This window comes from Sus scrofa, chromosome 1, assembly GCF_000003025.6.
Source record: "Sus scrofa isolate TJ Tabasco breed Duroc chromosome 1, Sscrofa11.1, whole genome shotgun sequence".
NCBI lineage: Eukaryota > Metazoa > Chordata > Mammalia > Artiodactyla > Suidae > Sus > Sus scrofa.
This window is the reverse complement of record NC_010443.5, coordinates 133280668-133299085: the sequence shown is the minus strand read 5'-3', so window position 1 is coordinate 133299085 and position 18418 is coordinate 133280668. Positions and strand designations below refer to the sequence as shown.

General features: G+C 38.5%; 1 protein-coding gene across 1 annotated transcript in view; it reads left to right on the top strand.

The window, feature by feature from the left end:
• Positions 1–7426, top strand: part of TMCO5A (transmembrane and coiled-coil domains 5A) — a 92037-nt gene extending 84611 nt beyond the window's left edge. Inside the window, exons 9-14 of the mRNA XM_021084931.1 lie at positions 103–153; positions 865–936; positions 4487–4543; positions 4991–5050; positions 5483–5547; positions 7085–7426. Of these exons, the coding sequence (XP_020940590.1) occupies positions 103–153; positions 865–936; positions 4487–4543; positions 4991–5050; positions 5483–5547; positions 7085–7172 (393 nt within the window). The 3' untranslated portion in view covers positions 7173–7426. The remainder of the gene's footprint in view (positions 1–102; positions 154–864; positions 937–4486; positions 4544–4990; positions 5051–5482; positions 5548–7084) is intronic.

Here is an 18418-nt window from a genome sequence, read left to right as displayed (position 1 = left end):
GTAGGAAAATATCACTGGAGTGAAATGGTCAACAATAAACTGAATAAAGACAGACTATGATGTGCAGACATACACTTAGACTCTGCTTCTTTCTCTCAACAGGAAAGGAAGAATGAGACTCTGGTCCACAGCATAGCAGAACTTGAAAGAAAGGTGGGATGGGGCTCTTGTGTTCCCCAGTGTTCCCACAGCATCCCATTAGTCATCAAAGATGTGAGGGAGGGAAAATGATTATAGGGGATCCCACATGTCAGAGAGGTCTGTTCTGGGGATGGGTATGACTCCTGTTCCACTCCCCTGAGGCTGAGCCTCATGATCCACATGCCATGGATATTCCCTGCAATGTGAGATGAAAGCAGTGGGTGAAGTATTCAGGGTATTCAGCAATCCCGTGGATCCTTCATTCTATTACAAGAAAATAGATTCCACTAAACACCCTGTGGAAGTGGTTGGCTGGCAACTTGTAGTAAGAGGTTAATTTTACTTACATCAGAGACTTTTAAAAAATGCTAATTCCTAAGGATTCCATTTTCCTTTTCTAAACACCCTCTCTACCTCAACTCCTACCCAGAATATGGAGGAATGCTTATGATTACACTACATCACCCAGCATGGATGAGGGGTTCAGGAAAAATACTCCTGCCTTCAGCAGACTCCAGCTTTGGTGGTGAAGACTAGTGAGAGGAGGAAGGTAGAATAAAAATGTTTCTAAGGGCACCAAGTAACCACCAAGAGACCATCTGCTGGCAGCTTTATCAGCTGCAAAATTACTGGCCCCCACATACCAGAGAATACCCCTATCTTCTATATTTTTCATTTGATGTATTTTTCATTTGCAATGTATTTCTTTATTTAAAAATGTAGCTTACAAGGAAATCACAAAAGGCAACTAAGTGTGAACAAGGCAATCTAAAGGGAACCCCAGAAGAATCAAAGGTAAATGGAAAAGCAATCCCTTTTTTTAAATTTCCAATTTTTTACTGGATTGGCAGTTGACTTACAATGTTGTGTTAGTTTCAGGTGTACAGCAAAATGAACCAGTTGTACATATACATATATCCATTCACTTTCAGATTCTTTTCCCATATAGGTTACTACAGAGCACTGAGTAGATCTTCCTTTGCTGTAGGTATAGTAAAGACCTTCCTTGTACAAATAGTTTGTCCTTGTTACTCATCTGTTAATCTCAACCTCCCATTTCATCCCTCCTCCCCAACATTTCCCCTTTGGTAACCATAATCTTTGAATCTGTTTACGTTTTGTAAATAAGTTCATTTATATCATCATTTTTTTAAGATTCTACATATTAGTGGTATCATACAACATTTGTGTTTGTCTTACTTCACTATGATAATTTCTAGGTCCATCCATGTTGCTGCAAATGGCATCATTTCATTCCTTTTTATGGCTAATATTCCATTGTACATATGTACCACATTTTCTTTATCCATTCTTCTATTGATGGACATTTAGGTTGCTTTCTTGTTCTGGCTATTGTAAATAGTGCTGCAATGAATATTGGGGTGCATGTATCTTTTAGAATTATGGTCTTCTCTAGCTATTTGCCCAGGAGTGAGACTGCTAGATCATATGGTAATTCTATATTGAGTTTTTTAAGGAATCTCCATACTGCTCTCCATAGCAGCTGCACCAACTTACATTCCCACCAACAGTGTAGGAGGGTTCCCTTTTCTCCATACCCTCTCCGGCATTTGTTATTTGAAGACTTTTTGATGACGGCCATTCTGACTGGTGGGAGGTGATACCTCACTGTAGTTCTGATTCGCCTTTTTCTAATAATTAGTGATGTTGAGAATCTCTTTATCTTAAGTGGGTTTGGACTATGTGACCAGGAAATAAGCCTTCAAATGGAAAGAAAGTCAAAGTTGGGATAAATTCTTTGTGGTTTTTGTTGTTGTTTTTTACCATGTCAGACATAAGTCTGGGCACAGAGTACTGAATTTTCCTCTCTTCTTAGCGAAGAATTTCACTCTGAAGCTGCATTTTTTTTCCTCTCTTCCATGAGGAAGAGCAGAACACAAACACATATATAACACTGGGGGCAACCAGAGTCCCTAATTTAAATCCTGACCCCAGCACTTAGTGTTGTATATGAAGTTGGGCCATTTAATCTGTCCCTCCTAGCCTCAGTTTGAAAACTGAATGAAATTGTGCACATATTCCTTGTCTTTCTTGAAGTCACAAAACTTCCAAGTTAACTATTTAAAAGTCTGGCTGAGGCATATGTATGAATTCATACAGGCAGAGTTAGGATCTGTAAATCTACTGTGTGCTAGGCAATTTACATATCCTGTCATTGAAGCCAGTCTAGAAAAGAAACCATTAAACTGGTCTTTCAAATATTTAGTAGTTCTACCTGCTTAGTGCACCATACACTGCTTATCATTTCTCTAATTTTGTTCTAAAGCTAAGAAACTGGGTGTAACCACAACCCATCTGATCAAAGGTGCAAGAAGAATTAGATATTTACTTGCTTTATTCAGAGAGCAGATAAAATTCTAATTTGATACTTTCTGTAGAACTGTGTCTTTGTCTTTGCCTTATCTAATTTTCTTTAGCTACTTTGCCTATACTGTGTACATGAAACCTCTGAAGATATGGAAACACTGAAAATAGAAATAGAAAATGAAAAAATAGAGAATTATTTCCCTACCTACTTTTGGCTAAATTAGTGTAGATGGACACACACACAACACACAAATAGGAATTTAAAGCCACCAAATATGCTTGCTTGGCTGTGCTAATGCAGGAAACTTATCTGAAAGAAAGAAATCTGGAGCCTGCATGTACATCAGGATGAAACTGAAGCAAAATCTAGAAAGGATTATAAAGCCCCTTGGCTGTCTTGGTGAACCACAGCAGTCAGGAGATTGATTTTCTTCCTTCTGCTCCAAACAAGTTTTCCTAACAGTAAGCCTGCCAGAATCTAGTGGTGCCACTTCAATGTTGGCTATGTCAGGTGAGTTGAACTGACAGAGAGTTCCAGGTGTTGTCAGAACAATGGCCATTATTTTTCCTGGCAGCAACAAGCCCAACCCTAAGGAGTTTTAGAGTATTATTAATCCTTTGAAATGTTCCCTTTTGCCTACCTGTTTCACAGAATTTGTAGGGTGGTATCTCTAATTATATGAAATATGCAGCATTTCCTTTGCTTCCATTCCTCTTGGATGCTGGTGATCAGTTCAGAAGTTTAATGGGTTACCTGATTCAATATAGCCTTTGGCATATTTTGCTCTCTAGTTCTGAATGTAATTGACTGGAGGAGGGGAAGGAACTGTTAGAAGAGTCCAGGTGTAAAATAATGGTACCTGGTGAAAGCGGGAACAGCCCAGCTGAAAGGAAAGGAAGGAAAAACTGCAGTCATATCTACTCTCCCTACAGAATATACTCCAAATGCATGCATTCTTCTCTATCTACTAATACTGTTACTACACCTCTCTTGCAAGACACAGAACCCTCACCTGGATGCTGAAGTAACCTCCAAGCTAGTCTTCCTGTTTCAACCCTTACTGCTAAACAATTTCACTCTTCTTAAAGACTCTTCTTTAAAAACAGATTAGATTGTGTCTTTACTACCTGAAGTTCTCTGTTGGCTTCTCACTACAATTAGAATAAAGAACCAGACTTTTTCTAGAAGGTATAAGGCCCTACATATGTAATCTCATCAGTGGCTACTTTTCCCCACTTTACCTGTATCCCCCTGTGCTCCAGCCATATAACTTCTTCAAAGGTGTGCAACTTGATAGTCTTGACGCTTGTTATAACCTCTGCATGGGACCTTTTTCCTTCAGATCTCCGTTTGGCTAAGATTTATCATTTATATTTCAGCTCAAGCCTTATCTCATCAGAGAGGGCTTCACCAGCTACCTATAATAGCCCTTAAGCCAACACCCACTCTCATCACGTTACTCTGCTTTATTTTCTTCATAGCACTTATCATTATCATGTTGGCTTATCCGTGATGTACCCCACTAGAATGTTAACTCTTTGAGGCAGGGAGCCTGGGAGTCCTGTTCGCAACTGTATTCTCAGTCCTCCCCCAACACTTTCCCTGTCACTCCAGTATAGTGGCTGATAGAGAACAGGATTTCATCAAATATTCAAGGACAGAAAAGAATGAAGAAGGGTATACGGAGAGAGAAAGCAATGAGTATATATAAGGAAAAGGAAGAGCCACATTTTCAAAATTGATGTTTTTCTAAGAGAAATAGCTAAGAATTATAAGTTTAAGGGCAAAGGAAGCACTGATGAATGCTTAGTGGTCAAGAGTGTGGAAGTACAGGTCACCAGGCAGCTGCAAAGGACACTAGATGGTTTCACTGCTCTCCATCAAAAAGATATGTAAACTCATACCTGATGCACTTCAACCACCTGTCCAAGTGAGATGATAACCTCTGTGATAGCATTTTAGAATAGAATCCTGTTTTTGCCTTGCTGAGTTACCAGCCTCCTTCCCTATCTGTAGGCTAAGTTACAACAGCTGGAAGCCTCCTGTGTGGACCAAGAGAAGGATCTGGCCAAGGTAATGACAGTAACTTCAATGTTACTTCTCTCACAGGAAGGGGGAGACTTGACTCTTGGTCAGACAATGGAATGCATTCTTCAAATAATCTGAGTTATATAATAAGGTTCCAGATCCAAAACCAGCAATGGAGTCAAGTGGGGATGAAGGAAAAGAAGATGAACACAGTCTCCTGGGTTACCTTCTCCCCAACATTTTTATAGAATATAGTCCATAATCTGTATCTTTAACAAATGAGTGCCTTTTCTTCTACCAACTGTCCCCAAACAATTTCCATGGGACTATAAAATGGAGCTTGTTTATCCTCAAAAAATGAGCTTAAATGTGCAGAAAAAAAAAAACATATTTAGAACAATCAGAAAACCACATTTAAGGCCTGGGACACAGGAAAAAAAACAAGTATCCTCTTCACTGAGAGAAATTTAAGACTAAATTTTGAATCCCTAGGTAATAGAAGACTATGCATTTGTGGCCCAGCTCTGTGAAGATCAGGCCCTCTGCATAAAGGTACAGCCTTTCAGTCAAGGGAAAAGCAAAGGAGTTGTTCACGTACAGGGTGAAATGGAACCAGGCTTCTCAGAAAATACTGTCTGGAACAATTATAACTCTTCAAAGTGTCACTCCAAAGGGACTTTAGGGTCTTTGACACTCCACCACCAATATTTTGATACTTCCCTGGTCTCCCAGTCTCTGTGCCCTTAACTTAATCATGAGTACTTTTCCTATTTTTAATCCCAGTTACCCCCAGGGACCTGTCTAATGATGAAATGTAGTATGAGATCAGTGGTGGTGAGGTGGTGGCTAGGAATAAAACAAAGTAGCAGTGGGTATACCAAACATTCAAGTTACAATGTAATAATGCATATTTATTATGATTATGATTAGAAAAAGCATAGGACTTGAATCAGTAACTGTGCTTTCTTTCATTTCTCTTTGAAGAAGTACCAGGAAACTTTGAGGAAAATAGAGGAAGAACTAGAGACTCGGTTCCTTGAGAGAGAAGTGTGAGCTTTGGCAAACAAAGGAACATCCTGGTTTTAGTGGTAACTCCATCTCAGCCTGGGTCAGAGCAAACATCTCTCTGACTAATTCCAGTTTGAAACTGCATGAGCCGCAACAGCACAACATCACATACATTTCCCCTCCATAGAGAATGGGTCAACACACAACCAACCAGACCAATTTTATTATTTTTACTGCTATTATCATTTTATTTAAAGGCAAAGAGAGGCAAAGAAGTCATGATATAAGTTTCTAAAAATTGTTTTTCAACCCAATTATATTTGAAAACCACTCTCCCATGTAGTACACCAACAGCTACTTTATTTATAGTCTTTTTGACAGAGACTGTTAGTTTTATTTTTACCAGCATCAGTAAATCCCTTGCTTAAAGTAATATAATCTTTTGTTGGTCAAATAATCATCAAGAATATACACTACACCTTTGCTCTTAAGCTTGGTCATGGGACTAAGTTATGATTAATAGGATGTAAGCAGACAAACTTTCCTGTATCTTCTACATATTCCTCTAAGAAATGGTAAGTCCCCATGCCTTACCCATCTTCCTCTTCACACATTACTCCCCTTTACACCTTGAACAAAACCACACCAACTTTAAGATGCAGGCCCTTCTCCCAGCCTTCTTAAAAACACTGTAGAAACACATCTCCCATCATAATTTTATCACATTACCAATTACTCAGGTTTATATTAAAGACATCAACATGTGCTTTAAAAAAATGTTGGTGGTCAGGCATCTTGGTAAGTAAAGAATTATATTTCACAAAAAGGCATTAAAACTAACACTATCCTCACTTCCCCCAAATATACAGAAACCCAACACTATGAGATAGGCATGACATTAATCTCCAGGCAGAGATTAAGGCTAACATATTATGAAACTCAAACTGTGTACTATGTTAAACATAAATTTTTTAAAAAGCTTCCCTCCCAAAAAAAAAAAAATACACCTTAAGTCTGTCATAAGAGCTTAAAAAGTGAGAAACTAAGACTTAAAACCTCACATTTCTTGCCCCTCTTTAGAAATTAAATCTTAATTCAGTCAAGAAGTATCTCTATTTATTAAATATTTTAGAACCCTGGGATCAAGACAAGAGACTCAAACTGCTTACAGCCTCTAAATTGATAGGTACACACCATGGCCTGGTATCCAGGGCACCAGGATTTGGAAGTCCTTGACCCTAAAGGACACCATCAAGTGCCCTGAAATCCATCCTGAGCACTAGGTATGGCTTGACTACTAAGCAAAGACTTCTAGAACAAGGCTATTCAACAGAAACTTCTATGCTATCTATGCAGTATCCACTCAGCTACCTACTGAGTACTTGAAAAATGAATAGTGTGAATGAGGAACTGATTTTTATTTTAACTAATTTAAACTGAAATAGCTACATGTAGTGACTAGCTACAACAGTGGACAGCATAGCAATAGAATATAAAACTGCTTTTAAATAACAAAAGCATAGCATGAATCTTTGAGTGCTCTTTACCCAATCCCTATCTTGGTTCTTTTCCCCCTAGATCAAAAGTCATGAGCATGAACTCTGCAAGCAAAGAGTGTAATAGCCAAAATAACCAGGTAATTTCCCACCCAGCTCCAACTTCTTGAGTGTCATCACCCATCAAAGGAGTTTTCCAAAAACGTTGTAAGCCACCAAATCCCTATCAATCTTCCCATGTGCATTTTCCAAGAACAGTACCACAAATAATCCCAAAGCATTCCAACCTTAAACAAAAACAAAGAGGATGCTAAGGAACAACTGTCTTCCCTCTTATGGCTGTGCAAATGATCTGTTCTCAAAGAAACCAGCCTGAAGACCAGAGAGAGTTTAGAATGGAAGCAAAAGTAACAGGAGCAGAGGGTGCACTCTATGGAGAGAAGGCCAATGCGTGCGTCTCTCTCTCTCTCTCTCTCTCTCTCTCTCTCCACCACACACACACACACACACACACACACACACACACACACACACACACCATGCTTCCATCTCCTGAATTAACAGCAGTCTTTCCAGATGATCGCAACATGGTCCTGAATCTTTCACAACATAGCACCAGTGCGTCTGTCACCATCTAATCAGAATTGCCCCGTGATTTAAAACAAAGGAAGTAGTCACTTCTTTGTGATACAGCTTCAGGGTCTGCTCGTCTTTAACATCAGGATGTCACAAGAACATATGCAAAGATCTGAAGGAAACAGATTTGGAGGTAGACCTCCAAAGCCTTCAGGTCTGCTTGGTGCCTTGTGGCAGCAAGTACAAAGGCTAAAAGATAAGCTTTTATTGGACTTGAATTGTAATTTATATTGGCTTTAGAGCCAAAGTTAACATTCATCAGAAATTTTATGTTGTTGAGATATATGGTCTTTTTAACCTCAGAAAAGAGATGTCATTTCTTCCTTAAAAGCAAATATCAACATTGGACTATTACCCTTGAGGGTAATAGTTTGAATATATGTTTGAATATATGTTAAACCAGGTGGACAGTGACCATGGTTCCCGCTGTCTTGAATAAGTTATTCTGGTCCTGAGCTTATGTATTCCACTCAGCAAACAAGACTCCTGAAATTAACTGAAGTCCATCTCTCTAGAACCAAGCTTGGCATGCTACCTGGTGTGTCCCACGATCTATTTTCAGTGACTCCTCAAAGCATTCCCATGACCACCTACCAGAGAAACAAACAACCATCATCATTAAGATTATCAGAGTCTCATAATGGTTCAATGACCTATGATGTCTGACCTATCTTTATAAAGAGGTTACCTGAGCAGCTGACCAGCTGGCATGCCACTTAATCTCACTCAAGCTATAGAATCAAATGTGTAACCCAGAAAGCTTCTTTCTAATTCCAATTCTGTCAGCCTCATTTCTGCAATTTAAAAAAAAAATGATCATAACTCTGCTTCCTTTTTATCTCACAAGGAAGTTAAAAGGAAATGAAAGGACTGAGAAAATATTTTGGAAGAGAGATTTTACAGAAATCCAGGCTCTATCTTCATCTTTATATTTTTATAGCTTTTAAAATTTATCTCTTAGGCTATGTTTATGTGGTTTTTGTAGCCTGTAAACATCTCTAAGAGTCACTGGCTAAATAGAAGGCAAAAGTATACTTTAGAGAACCCAGAATGTGGACTCAAAGGACCTGGGTTCCAGGCCTGGTCCTGCCACTTACTAGCTGTATAACCTTGGGCAACATTCCTTACCCTTCCGTGCCTTCATTTATTCCTATCAGTACATAAAAAGATAACACGGAGTTTTGTGTTGCCATGAGCTGTGGTGTAGATCACAGAAGCGGCTCGGATCCCGCATTGCTGTGGCTCTGGCGTAGGCCAGCAGCTACAGTTCTGATTAGACCCCTAGCCTGGGGACCTCCATATGCCACAAGAGTGGCCCTAGAAAAGGTAAAAAGACCAAAAAAAAAAAAGATAATGCAATTATATGTGTGTATGTATGTATATATTTGTCTTAGAACATTTCACCTACTTATGCATATGAGAAAAATTGTAAAATATTATCTAAAATAACACTTAATTAATGGCTGACAGAATACTATTTGTCAGTGAAAACTGCCTCCAGAAATTGTTTATCAATCTCCTTTCTTCTTCTCCCAGGATAACTCTCTCCAAAAGAAGAAAACAGGGTTCTTTAAAAGGTAAGTAAATATCTTTGAGTAAACTTCCCAGAAAAATGGGAGTTCTACTTACTCATCCTGACAGACAGCAAAGTCTAGATGAGGAGAACACTGTACACACACATGCATACACACAAAAACATAGTCAACAAATTTGTGTCATCAATGACTACATTTCTTGGTTCAATGTTACAACTTCCTTGTCCAAAGGTAATTACTTATCTCAGCTTTCCAATATTAGAAGCCAATGGCCTTGCAATAATTAGAAACAGGAATCTTATCACCTAAAAGTGATGTGGCAAATCTCATACTTACTCCTTTTTCCCTTTAACAATTTCAACTAGTTTGATGTCTCTGGTTTCCCAGAAACATCAGTACACTAGAAATGGGGAGATCCTTTTCTGGTTCATAAGCATGATGATTGGGTTTTCATGCTATTGTCTAAGATGCGCCTCCTTCAAACTGTGATACAATGTCAGCACATTACCCCCCAACAGGAAAAAGAAAAATAAAGATAGGGAGAGAGTTTCTAAATGCAAGTATACCACTGCCTGACAGCAGATAAGAGAGAAAATAACTGTGAAAAAGAGATATCCCATACCAGTATCCACCACATAATAATTGCTCAGAAATCTTGTTAAGCCAGGTAAGAACTCAAGATTCAAACAACTAAGTGGATATTAGTCCTGAGGGAATCACTATGATAGCAAAGTAAAATTGATATTCATGAAGCCCCTGCATTTTCCAAGAAAAGGTCAAATTATGTTCAACATCGTATGTTTAAGAAGACATAGAGAAACATATTTAAAGTGTTATGAAATGTGATTTAGAAAGAGTCCAATCAAAATGGTTAACATGAAATTATTGGTGCTTAAAGGTCACCTACAGTGGTCTGAAAAATGCTAAAGACGAATAACCCTTCATACAAGATACGTGAAGTTCTAATCCAATATCCCAAAATACAATGTTCCCAGAACAATGGGCAGAATTTCCCTAGAAGCCCTTGGTCACCTCCCCCCATAATTCAATACCAGTGAGCAACATGGTGTTGCCCAAGTGAATGCCTGGGATAAGAAATGTCTGCCTTAAAGAGAGTTGGTGTCCTGAAGAAACATCAGCCCAGCAAGTCTACTTCATCATATCAAACATCAAATGCCTTCCCTCTAGTTCATATCCATCATCCTTGGGGCACTAGTGTACTATATGCTGACAAGAAATAAGAAAGCTGTGCTAGTCCTAAGATTTTCCCTGGGAATATCCTCCTGGAGCCTTTTCAGGAATACTGTATCCAATGTGGTGGGAAGAGGTTTCTAAAAAAAAAGTCTTTTGATTCTAATTTTGACCAAGATGCCGTAATAGAATAGATCCTGGTTCTTGTTGCCAAGATTAACTCTACAGGAAAACTTAAGAAAACTAGAGGGAAAAGGGTTGTATTTGACTGGTGAATGGAGGTGGGCCGGGAATTGGTCCTGGGGCAGAAGGCAGCCCAGCAAAGGGAGATAAGGGTAATATAGCAAAGGAAATAGGGGAGGTTGTCCCATGTAAATCATATTAAAACTGCAAGGGCAACATAATTTGTCAGTTTAAAAAAAAAAAAAAAGGACTACCCTAAAGAAATGTATAGAAATTTACTTCGAAATATTTAAAGGCAACATGAATGAAAGAACAGAAATACCACGATCTTGGATGGGAAGCCTTAATATTATAAATATATCAATGGTCTCCAAATGATTAGTGGAATCAATTTAATTTTAATCAAATTCCCCAAAATATTTTTCATGGAATTGAATAAAACTATACTAACATATATAGGATATGGGAGAGTAAAAGGTCAAAAATAACCTGGACAATTTTAAAGAAGAGCAAAGGGTGAGAAACATGCCCTTTGAGATATCAAGACTTAATATGACTGGGACTTTGGGGTTAGTAGATGCAAACTATTACATTTAGAATGGATAAACAATGAGGCCCACTGTATAGCATGGGAACTATATCAGTCTCTTGGACTAGCCCATGATGGAAGATAGTACAAGAAAGAGAATATATATATAAAACTGGGTCACTTTGCTGTACAGCAGAAATTGGCACAACATTTTAAATCAACTATACTCTAATAAAAAAAGAAAGAAAAATAAAATATCTAATAAAAAAAGACATAGGAATAGGAAAATCAACCAGTGGAATAGAACAAAAAATTCAGAAACAGTGCACATATAGAAACTTAATATATAATTATGATTGTATGTCAGAGGGGAAATGAATGATTGATTGTTCAACAAATACAGTGGGGGGAAATGGTTATCCAGAAGAGGAAAAAAATAAGATTACATCACTACTATACTGTATAACAGAAAGCAATCCCAGATGTGTTAAGGATTTAAATGTTGATTTAAAAGAAAAAAACTTACAAAATTCAGCATTAGTCATCTACTGCCACATAACAAATTACCCCCAAATTTAGTGCCTTCAAACAACAAACATTTATCAACTCACATTTTCTGTGCATCAGAAATCTGTGAGCTACTTAGCTGTTAGACCCTTTCTAACAGGATCTGTTATGAGGTTGCAGTTGAGATGCTGGCTGAAATGACATTCAATAGAAGGCTTGGCTGAGACTAGAGGATCCATTTCCAAGGAAGCTGACTCACACAGCTGATTGTCAGCAGGAGGTCTCAGTTCCTCATCACATGGACCTCTCCATCAGGCTGCCTGTATGTCCTCACCATCTGACAGCTGGCTTCCTCCTGAGAGTAAGGAGGAAGCTGCAACAATTTTAGTACATAGTCTAGAAAATCACACACTGTCACATCCACTATATTCTTTAGAAGTAAGTCATTAAGTCTAGTCCATGCTCCAGTGGAGAGGAATCCCTTCAAGGGGGGAGTATCAAAGAAATTTCAGACATATTTTTAAACTACCATAAGCTCTTAATAGAAAATAGTATCTTTTAGGCCTTGAGTATAGGGAATGATTCTTTAATCAAGACACAAAAAGTAATGATTCTTATTAAAGGAAAGGTTGATAAATCAGACTTTATTAAAAATAACTTTTGTTCTTTAACACCTTGGAGCAAGTGAAAGTTATAGAGGGAAGATATTCAAATACACACAATGGAAAATGATTGATAGCCAGAACATACGAAGAACTCCTACAAATCAATGAGAAAATCCCAAAAACATAGTAGATTAATGGGCAAAAGGAAATACACAAAATGACTAAGCCTATGAACAGATGTTCAGCATCATCGTTCAACAGGGAAATGCAAGCCAAGACCACAATGAGATATAACTTTGTACCCATTTGACCGGCAAAACTAAAAATCTGATGATATCAAATGTTGGAGAGGATATGGATCCTCAGAAACATACACCGTGCTGGTGGAGTATAAATTGGTGCAACTGCTTTGGAAAACAATGTTCCAAAACAAAAATAAAAACAAGATAATTTCACTTAGTAACAAATGCTAAAAGAAAATTAAACATGGTAATGGAAGAAAGAACGGCTGGGGCAGGCCAGCATATGGGAAAAGACTGCCTTTATAAGAGGTTGTTGGGATGGAGATTTCTTGATAGAAGGAGTCAGACATGCATTTAGGTATGACTATTTTGTTCCACTTTTTCTAACCTCTCATTAACTTTTTCTTGACTCTTTCCAGGATTTTTCGATATTTCTTTTTCACCACACTGTTTTTCATCAGACTGCTGGGCTACTTGTTTTTCCATATAAGTTTTATAAATCCAGATCTCTTTGTCAATATACTGCCCAAGATACTGAGCAGGAACATCTTGTGGAAACTAAGATGCTTCCTCTTTCCATCTCTCACGCTTGAGACAGAGGATGTGTTACCCCACTGACCCCAAGAACCATCCTTGAGCAAAAGAAGGCAAGTGGTATCTGAGTCTGCAAACTAGGAGACAGCAGAACTTGGGGAGGGAAGAGGTTTTCTTCAGTTTTCCTCGAGGTTTGCCTACTTGATTACCTTCCCTCCTTGTGTTATCTTTCCAAGATTGACCTTGCCCAATAAAGAGCTCTGTCAAGGGAAATCTGTGGCTAAATGGATAAGCTAAATAGTACCATAGTGAACAAATGATGTATTTTTGGAATAACATCGTAGAGGCTCAGCAAAGTTAGAGTTGATCAATTCTTCTAGTGAATCCTAAAAATCTAAGATACTGGATCCCTGCAAAGCAGAAGATTGCTCACTACCTATATTAGAATTCTTTGGGAGTTCTTGTTGTGGCTCAGCAGTAACAAACCCAACTAGTATCCATGATGACTCGGGTTTGATCCCTGGCCTCGATCAGTGGGTTAAAGATCTGGCATTGCCATGAGCTGCAGTGTAGGTCACAGATGAGGCTCAGATCTGGCGTTCATGTGCCTGTGGCATAGGCCAGCAGCTACAGCTCCAATTTTACCCCTAGCCTGGGAACTTCCATATGCCTTGGGTATGGCCCTAAAAAAAAAAAAAAAAAAACCTCTTTGGTTGCAAGTTACCTTAGCTTAATCCAATTTATAATTTTATAGCATACAAAAATGTACTGCTTCATCAAACTAAAAATCTGGAGTTTCAGGAAGAGCTGGATCCTGAAGCCTTAAAGCAATGTCACTGGAGTTTTATCTCTCTCTCTCTCTTCTCCTTGGAAAGGCACTTTCCTTTTAGTGGGAAGATGCTGCCAACAACCTAAATTTTATACCAGATTAGCAATCTTAGCAGAATGAAATAGTCTTTTCTAATAGCTCCAGCATGAGAGTTCAGATAAACTGACTGAGCTGCGGTCAGTTGTCTATCCCATCCCACAATCAATGTGGCTAAAGGGACAGGAATACTCTGATCAAGCATGGATCCATGTCTGACCTTTTGTAAGGGACAGGGGAGGTAAGGAGATAAGAAAAAGATAAGACCCTGACACCTATGGTCAATTAATCTTTGACAAGGGAGGCAAGAACATAAAATGGGAAAAAAGAAAGTCTATTCAGCAAGCATTGCTGGGAAACCTGGACAGCTGCATGCAAAGCAATGAAACTAGAACACACCCTCACACCATGCACAAAAATAAACTCCAAATGGCTGAAAGACTTAAATATACGACAGGACACCATCAAACTCCTAGAAGAAAACATAGGCAAAACACTCTCTGACATCAACATCATGAATATTTTCTCAGGTCAGTCTCCCAAAGCAATAGAAATTAGAGCAAAAATAAACCCATGGGACCTCATCAAACTGTAGAGCTTTTGCACAGCAAAAGAAACCAAAAAGAAAACAAAAAGACAGCTTTCAGAATGGGAGAAAATAGTTTCAAATGATACAACTGACAAGGGCTTAATCTCTAGAATATATAAACAACTTATATAACCCAAAAGCAAAAAAGCCAATCAATCAATGGAAAAATGGGCAAAAGACCTGAATAGACATTTCTCCAAAGACGATATACAGATGGCCAACAAACACATGAAAAAATGCTCAACATTGCTGATTATAAGAGAAATGCAAATCAAAACTACCATGAGATACCACCTCACACCAGTCAGAATGGCCATCATTAATAAATCCACAAATAACAAGTGCTGGAGGGGCTGTGGAGAAAAGGGAACCCTCCTCCACTGTTGGTGGGAATGTAAACTGGTACAGCCACTATGGAGAACAGTTTGGAGATTCCTTAGAAATCTATACATAGAATTTCCATATGACCCCACAATCCCACTCTTGGGCATCTATCCAGACAAAACTATACTTAAAAGAGACACATGCACCCGCATGTTCATTGCAGCACTATTCACAATAGCCAGGACATGGAAACAACCCAAATGTCCATCGACAGATGATTGGATTCGGAAGAGGTGGTATATATACACAATGGAATACTACTCAGCCATAAAAAAGGATGACATAATGCCATTTGCAGCAACATGGATGGAACTAGAGAATCTCATACTGAGTGAAATGAGCCAGAAATACAAAGACAAATACCATATGATTATCACTTATAACTGGAATCTAATATCCAGCACAAATGAACATCTCCTCAGAAAAGAAAATCATGGACTTGGAGAAAAGACTTGTGGCTGCCTGATGGGAGGGGGAGGGAGTGGGAGAGATCGGGAGCTTGGGCTTATCAGACACAACTTAGAATAGATTTACAAGGAGATCCTGCTGAATAGCATTGAGAATTTTGTCTAGATACTCATGTTGCAACAGAACAAAGGGGAAAAAAATGTAATTGTAATGTATACATGTAAGGATAACTTGATCCCCTTGCTGTACAGTGGGAAAATAAAAAAAATTTTTAAAAAAAGTTCTGTACCTTTGTTTGTAGTGATAGTTAGGAGGTTGTATTTATTTGTCAAAACTCATTGACTATACTCTTTAAGTGGATGAGTATTTTATTTTACATAAATTATGTTTTGATAAAGTTTAATAATAAAAAATGAAAAAAAACGAAAAAGATAAGAGAGTCAGCCCCACATAAACTATATGGAACATGTTTCCCAAAAGCAAAAGGGGTACTCAATTTCCAGAGAAGGGGGAAAGGATCTGGACAGACAAAAGCAGACACTCAATCACTAGTTTTAGCCTTACATATAAATATCCAACTTTGGCAATTAAATAAACTCTGTAGCTCACATTCATGTGTCTCTCTACCAGCTAAAACCATAGTTTCTCATGTGGTACATATATACAATGGAATACTACTCAGTCATAAAAAATATCAAAATAATGCCATTCACAGCAACATGGCTCCAACTCGTGATTCTGATACCAAGTGAAGTACGTCAAAAAGAGAAAGACAAATATCATATATCACTGATATGTGGAATCTAAAACATGGCACAAATGAACCTATCTACAAAATAGGAACAGACATAGAGAACAGACTTGTGGTTGCCAAGGGGAGGGGGGAAGGGGATGGACTAGGAGTTTTGGGTTGGTACTTGCAAACTAGTACATTTAGAATGGATAAGCAATGAAGTCCTACTGCATAGCACAAGAAACTATGTCCAGTCTCTTGGAATAGACCATGATGGAAAATAATGTAAGAAAGGGAATGTGTATATATGTATGTCTGGATTACTTTGCTGTATAGCAGAAACTGGCAGAAAATCATAAATCAACTATAATTTTTTAAAAACTGTAACTTCTCAAGATCATAAAATAAATTACTTAATCTTGAGATAACTACTTGAGATTGAGATAAACTACTACAAAGAGCTCAATATAAATATGTGAAGAACCAGGTCTCTACAGTTAAAGTAAGCAAGGTTCTAAAATAAATAGCATACGACATATAAACTCCTTCACAAACCTGGGGTAAACCTACATATGGTCCAGCCACCTATCTTTCTAATTAATTGCTGAACTACTCACATGCCTTATTAACAAGATATATTCGAACTCCCTTTTGAACTTTCCCATTCTCCTAAATGATCAGGAGCCTTAACACCGCTGACGTCCAAGAGCACAAAGAGGTCATCCTGATTTCCACATCCTCAGGAAATGAACTTTAACCCTGGTTCACTGTCATTGCTTCTTGAGGCCACACGATGTCACTGTTGAAAACTGGCCCTACACAGGCTGATTAAATAATTAATCATCCAAATTCAGATACATCTGATAATAAAAAAGGACACTAATTATGTCAGGACAAGAGATATCAGACAGGACTGTTTCAGCAAACCAGGACATGTGGTTATCTTATATATTATCCAAGATTCTGTTCACATGGTGTATTTTGGTGCAGCAGCTGGGTCCCATTTTTTCAGTGTCAAGGGTGCCCATGATCAGGGCCCTGGTGTGGGAGCTCAAGCTGAACCTCTCCTTCCTTTCATATACCCAGATACATGTTCCAAGGTCAAGTTCCTAGAGGAGTTATACTGATTCCAATTTCTGCCACTATCACCTTTGCCTCCACAGGAAGCCCTGTAGGCTGAGAAGTCAAGCTACTCTCAGGAAACCCATCCCCTTAGAGAACCGGAAGTTGGTGTGAAAATTCAACCTCAAAACATAAGGGCCCAATGATACCCTCCAAGGGAGGCTCCGGGGTGCAAACCTTCTTTTCCAGGCACTTTCCAGGCTTTTCTGGAACTTCTTCCCCTTGAAAAGAGAAGTGTTCTACCCCACACATTAAGATACCTTAGCAGATCCTGAAAAGAGTTTGCTGTGACACTCACTCAGCCACTTTACAACAGATGTGATGACCATGATCATTAATTCCATTTGTTAAGTACTTATTATGTGCCAGACACTTTACTGTTTCATGTGCATTATTTTATTTAAAACAAACTTAGGTATCCATTATACCCAGTTTACAAATAAGCCCGTTCTGAGAGCAAATAAAATAACCAAAGTTTTGAATTGAAAGAACCAGAATCTGTGCCTGCGTCTGGCTCCAAAGCTTGGCCTCCAAAACCTCTGCTATTTCTAACAGTAGACATTGACCAGACAGCTGGCCTGGCAGAGGTTGGGGCATAGTCCAGAATTGTGGGATGTTCATCCACTTGTGAAGGAATAAACTGCAGCTGTGGCTGCATTTATAGACAAATTAGGCACCAGGGAAATTCTCAAACTATAGATTCACAGAACTGGCAAAGAACTTAGAGATTTAATCATTCAGACCCAGTGAGGCACTTTCCCCAAAATCACATACCAGTTAGGGACAGAACCAGGAACTTGATCTCTTGAGCATTTTTCAGTGGCCCTTCAGTAAACTAGCATTCCCCAACTCTTTACAGTCAGGCACTAACATAATGAAGATATTGTGGCAATTGTTATTCAAAGCCAAAATCAAAAGTACACTCCTGTATTCTAAGGTAAAGGCATAGTTCTTAGGTCTGGTGAAATAAACCTCCATATTTCTCTCCCTGCTTCCAACAGGGGGAGAGAAGAATAGATGACACTTGGCATGCATGAACCTTTTTTTAGCAGAGCACACGAATAAATCTTGAGATATGCAAAGTGTGGATTATGGGGGAGTGATAAGTGCTAAAACTCAAATGCTCTTTATAATAATGAAATACATGGAATTTTTGTTACATCCAGGAGGAGAAGAAGCAGGAGAGAAAAGTGAACAACATGTTAAGACACTGAAATCCAAGGTGGAAATGGATAAGGGATTTTCAGAAAACCAGGAAAGCTGATAATCAGTTTTAGACTATTTTCTAAGTGGTGCTGCAATATGTGCTCGTACATGATTACTTCACTGGCCAGCAAAATCTACCAGATACAG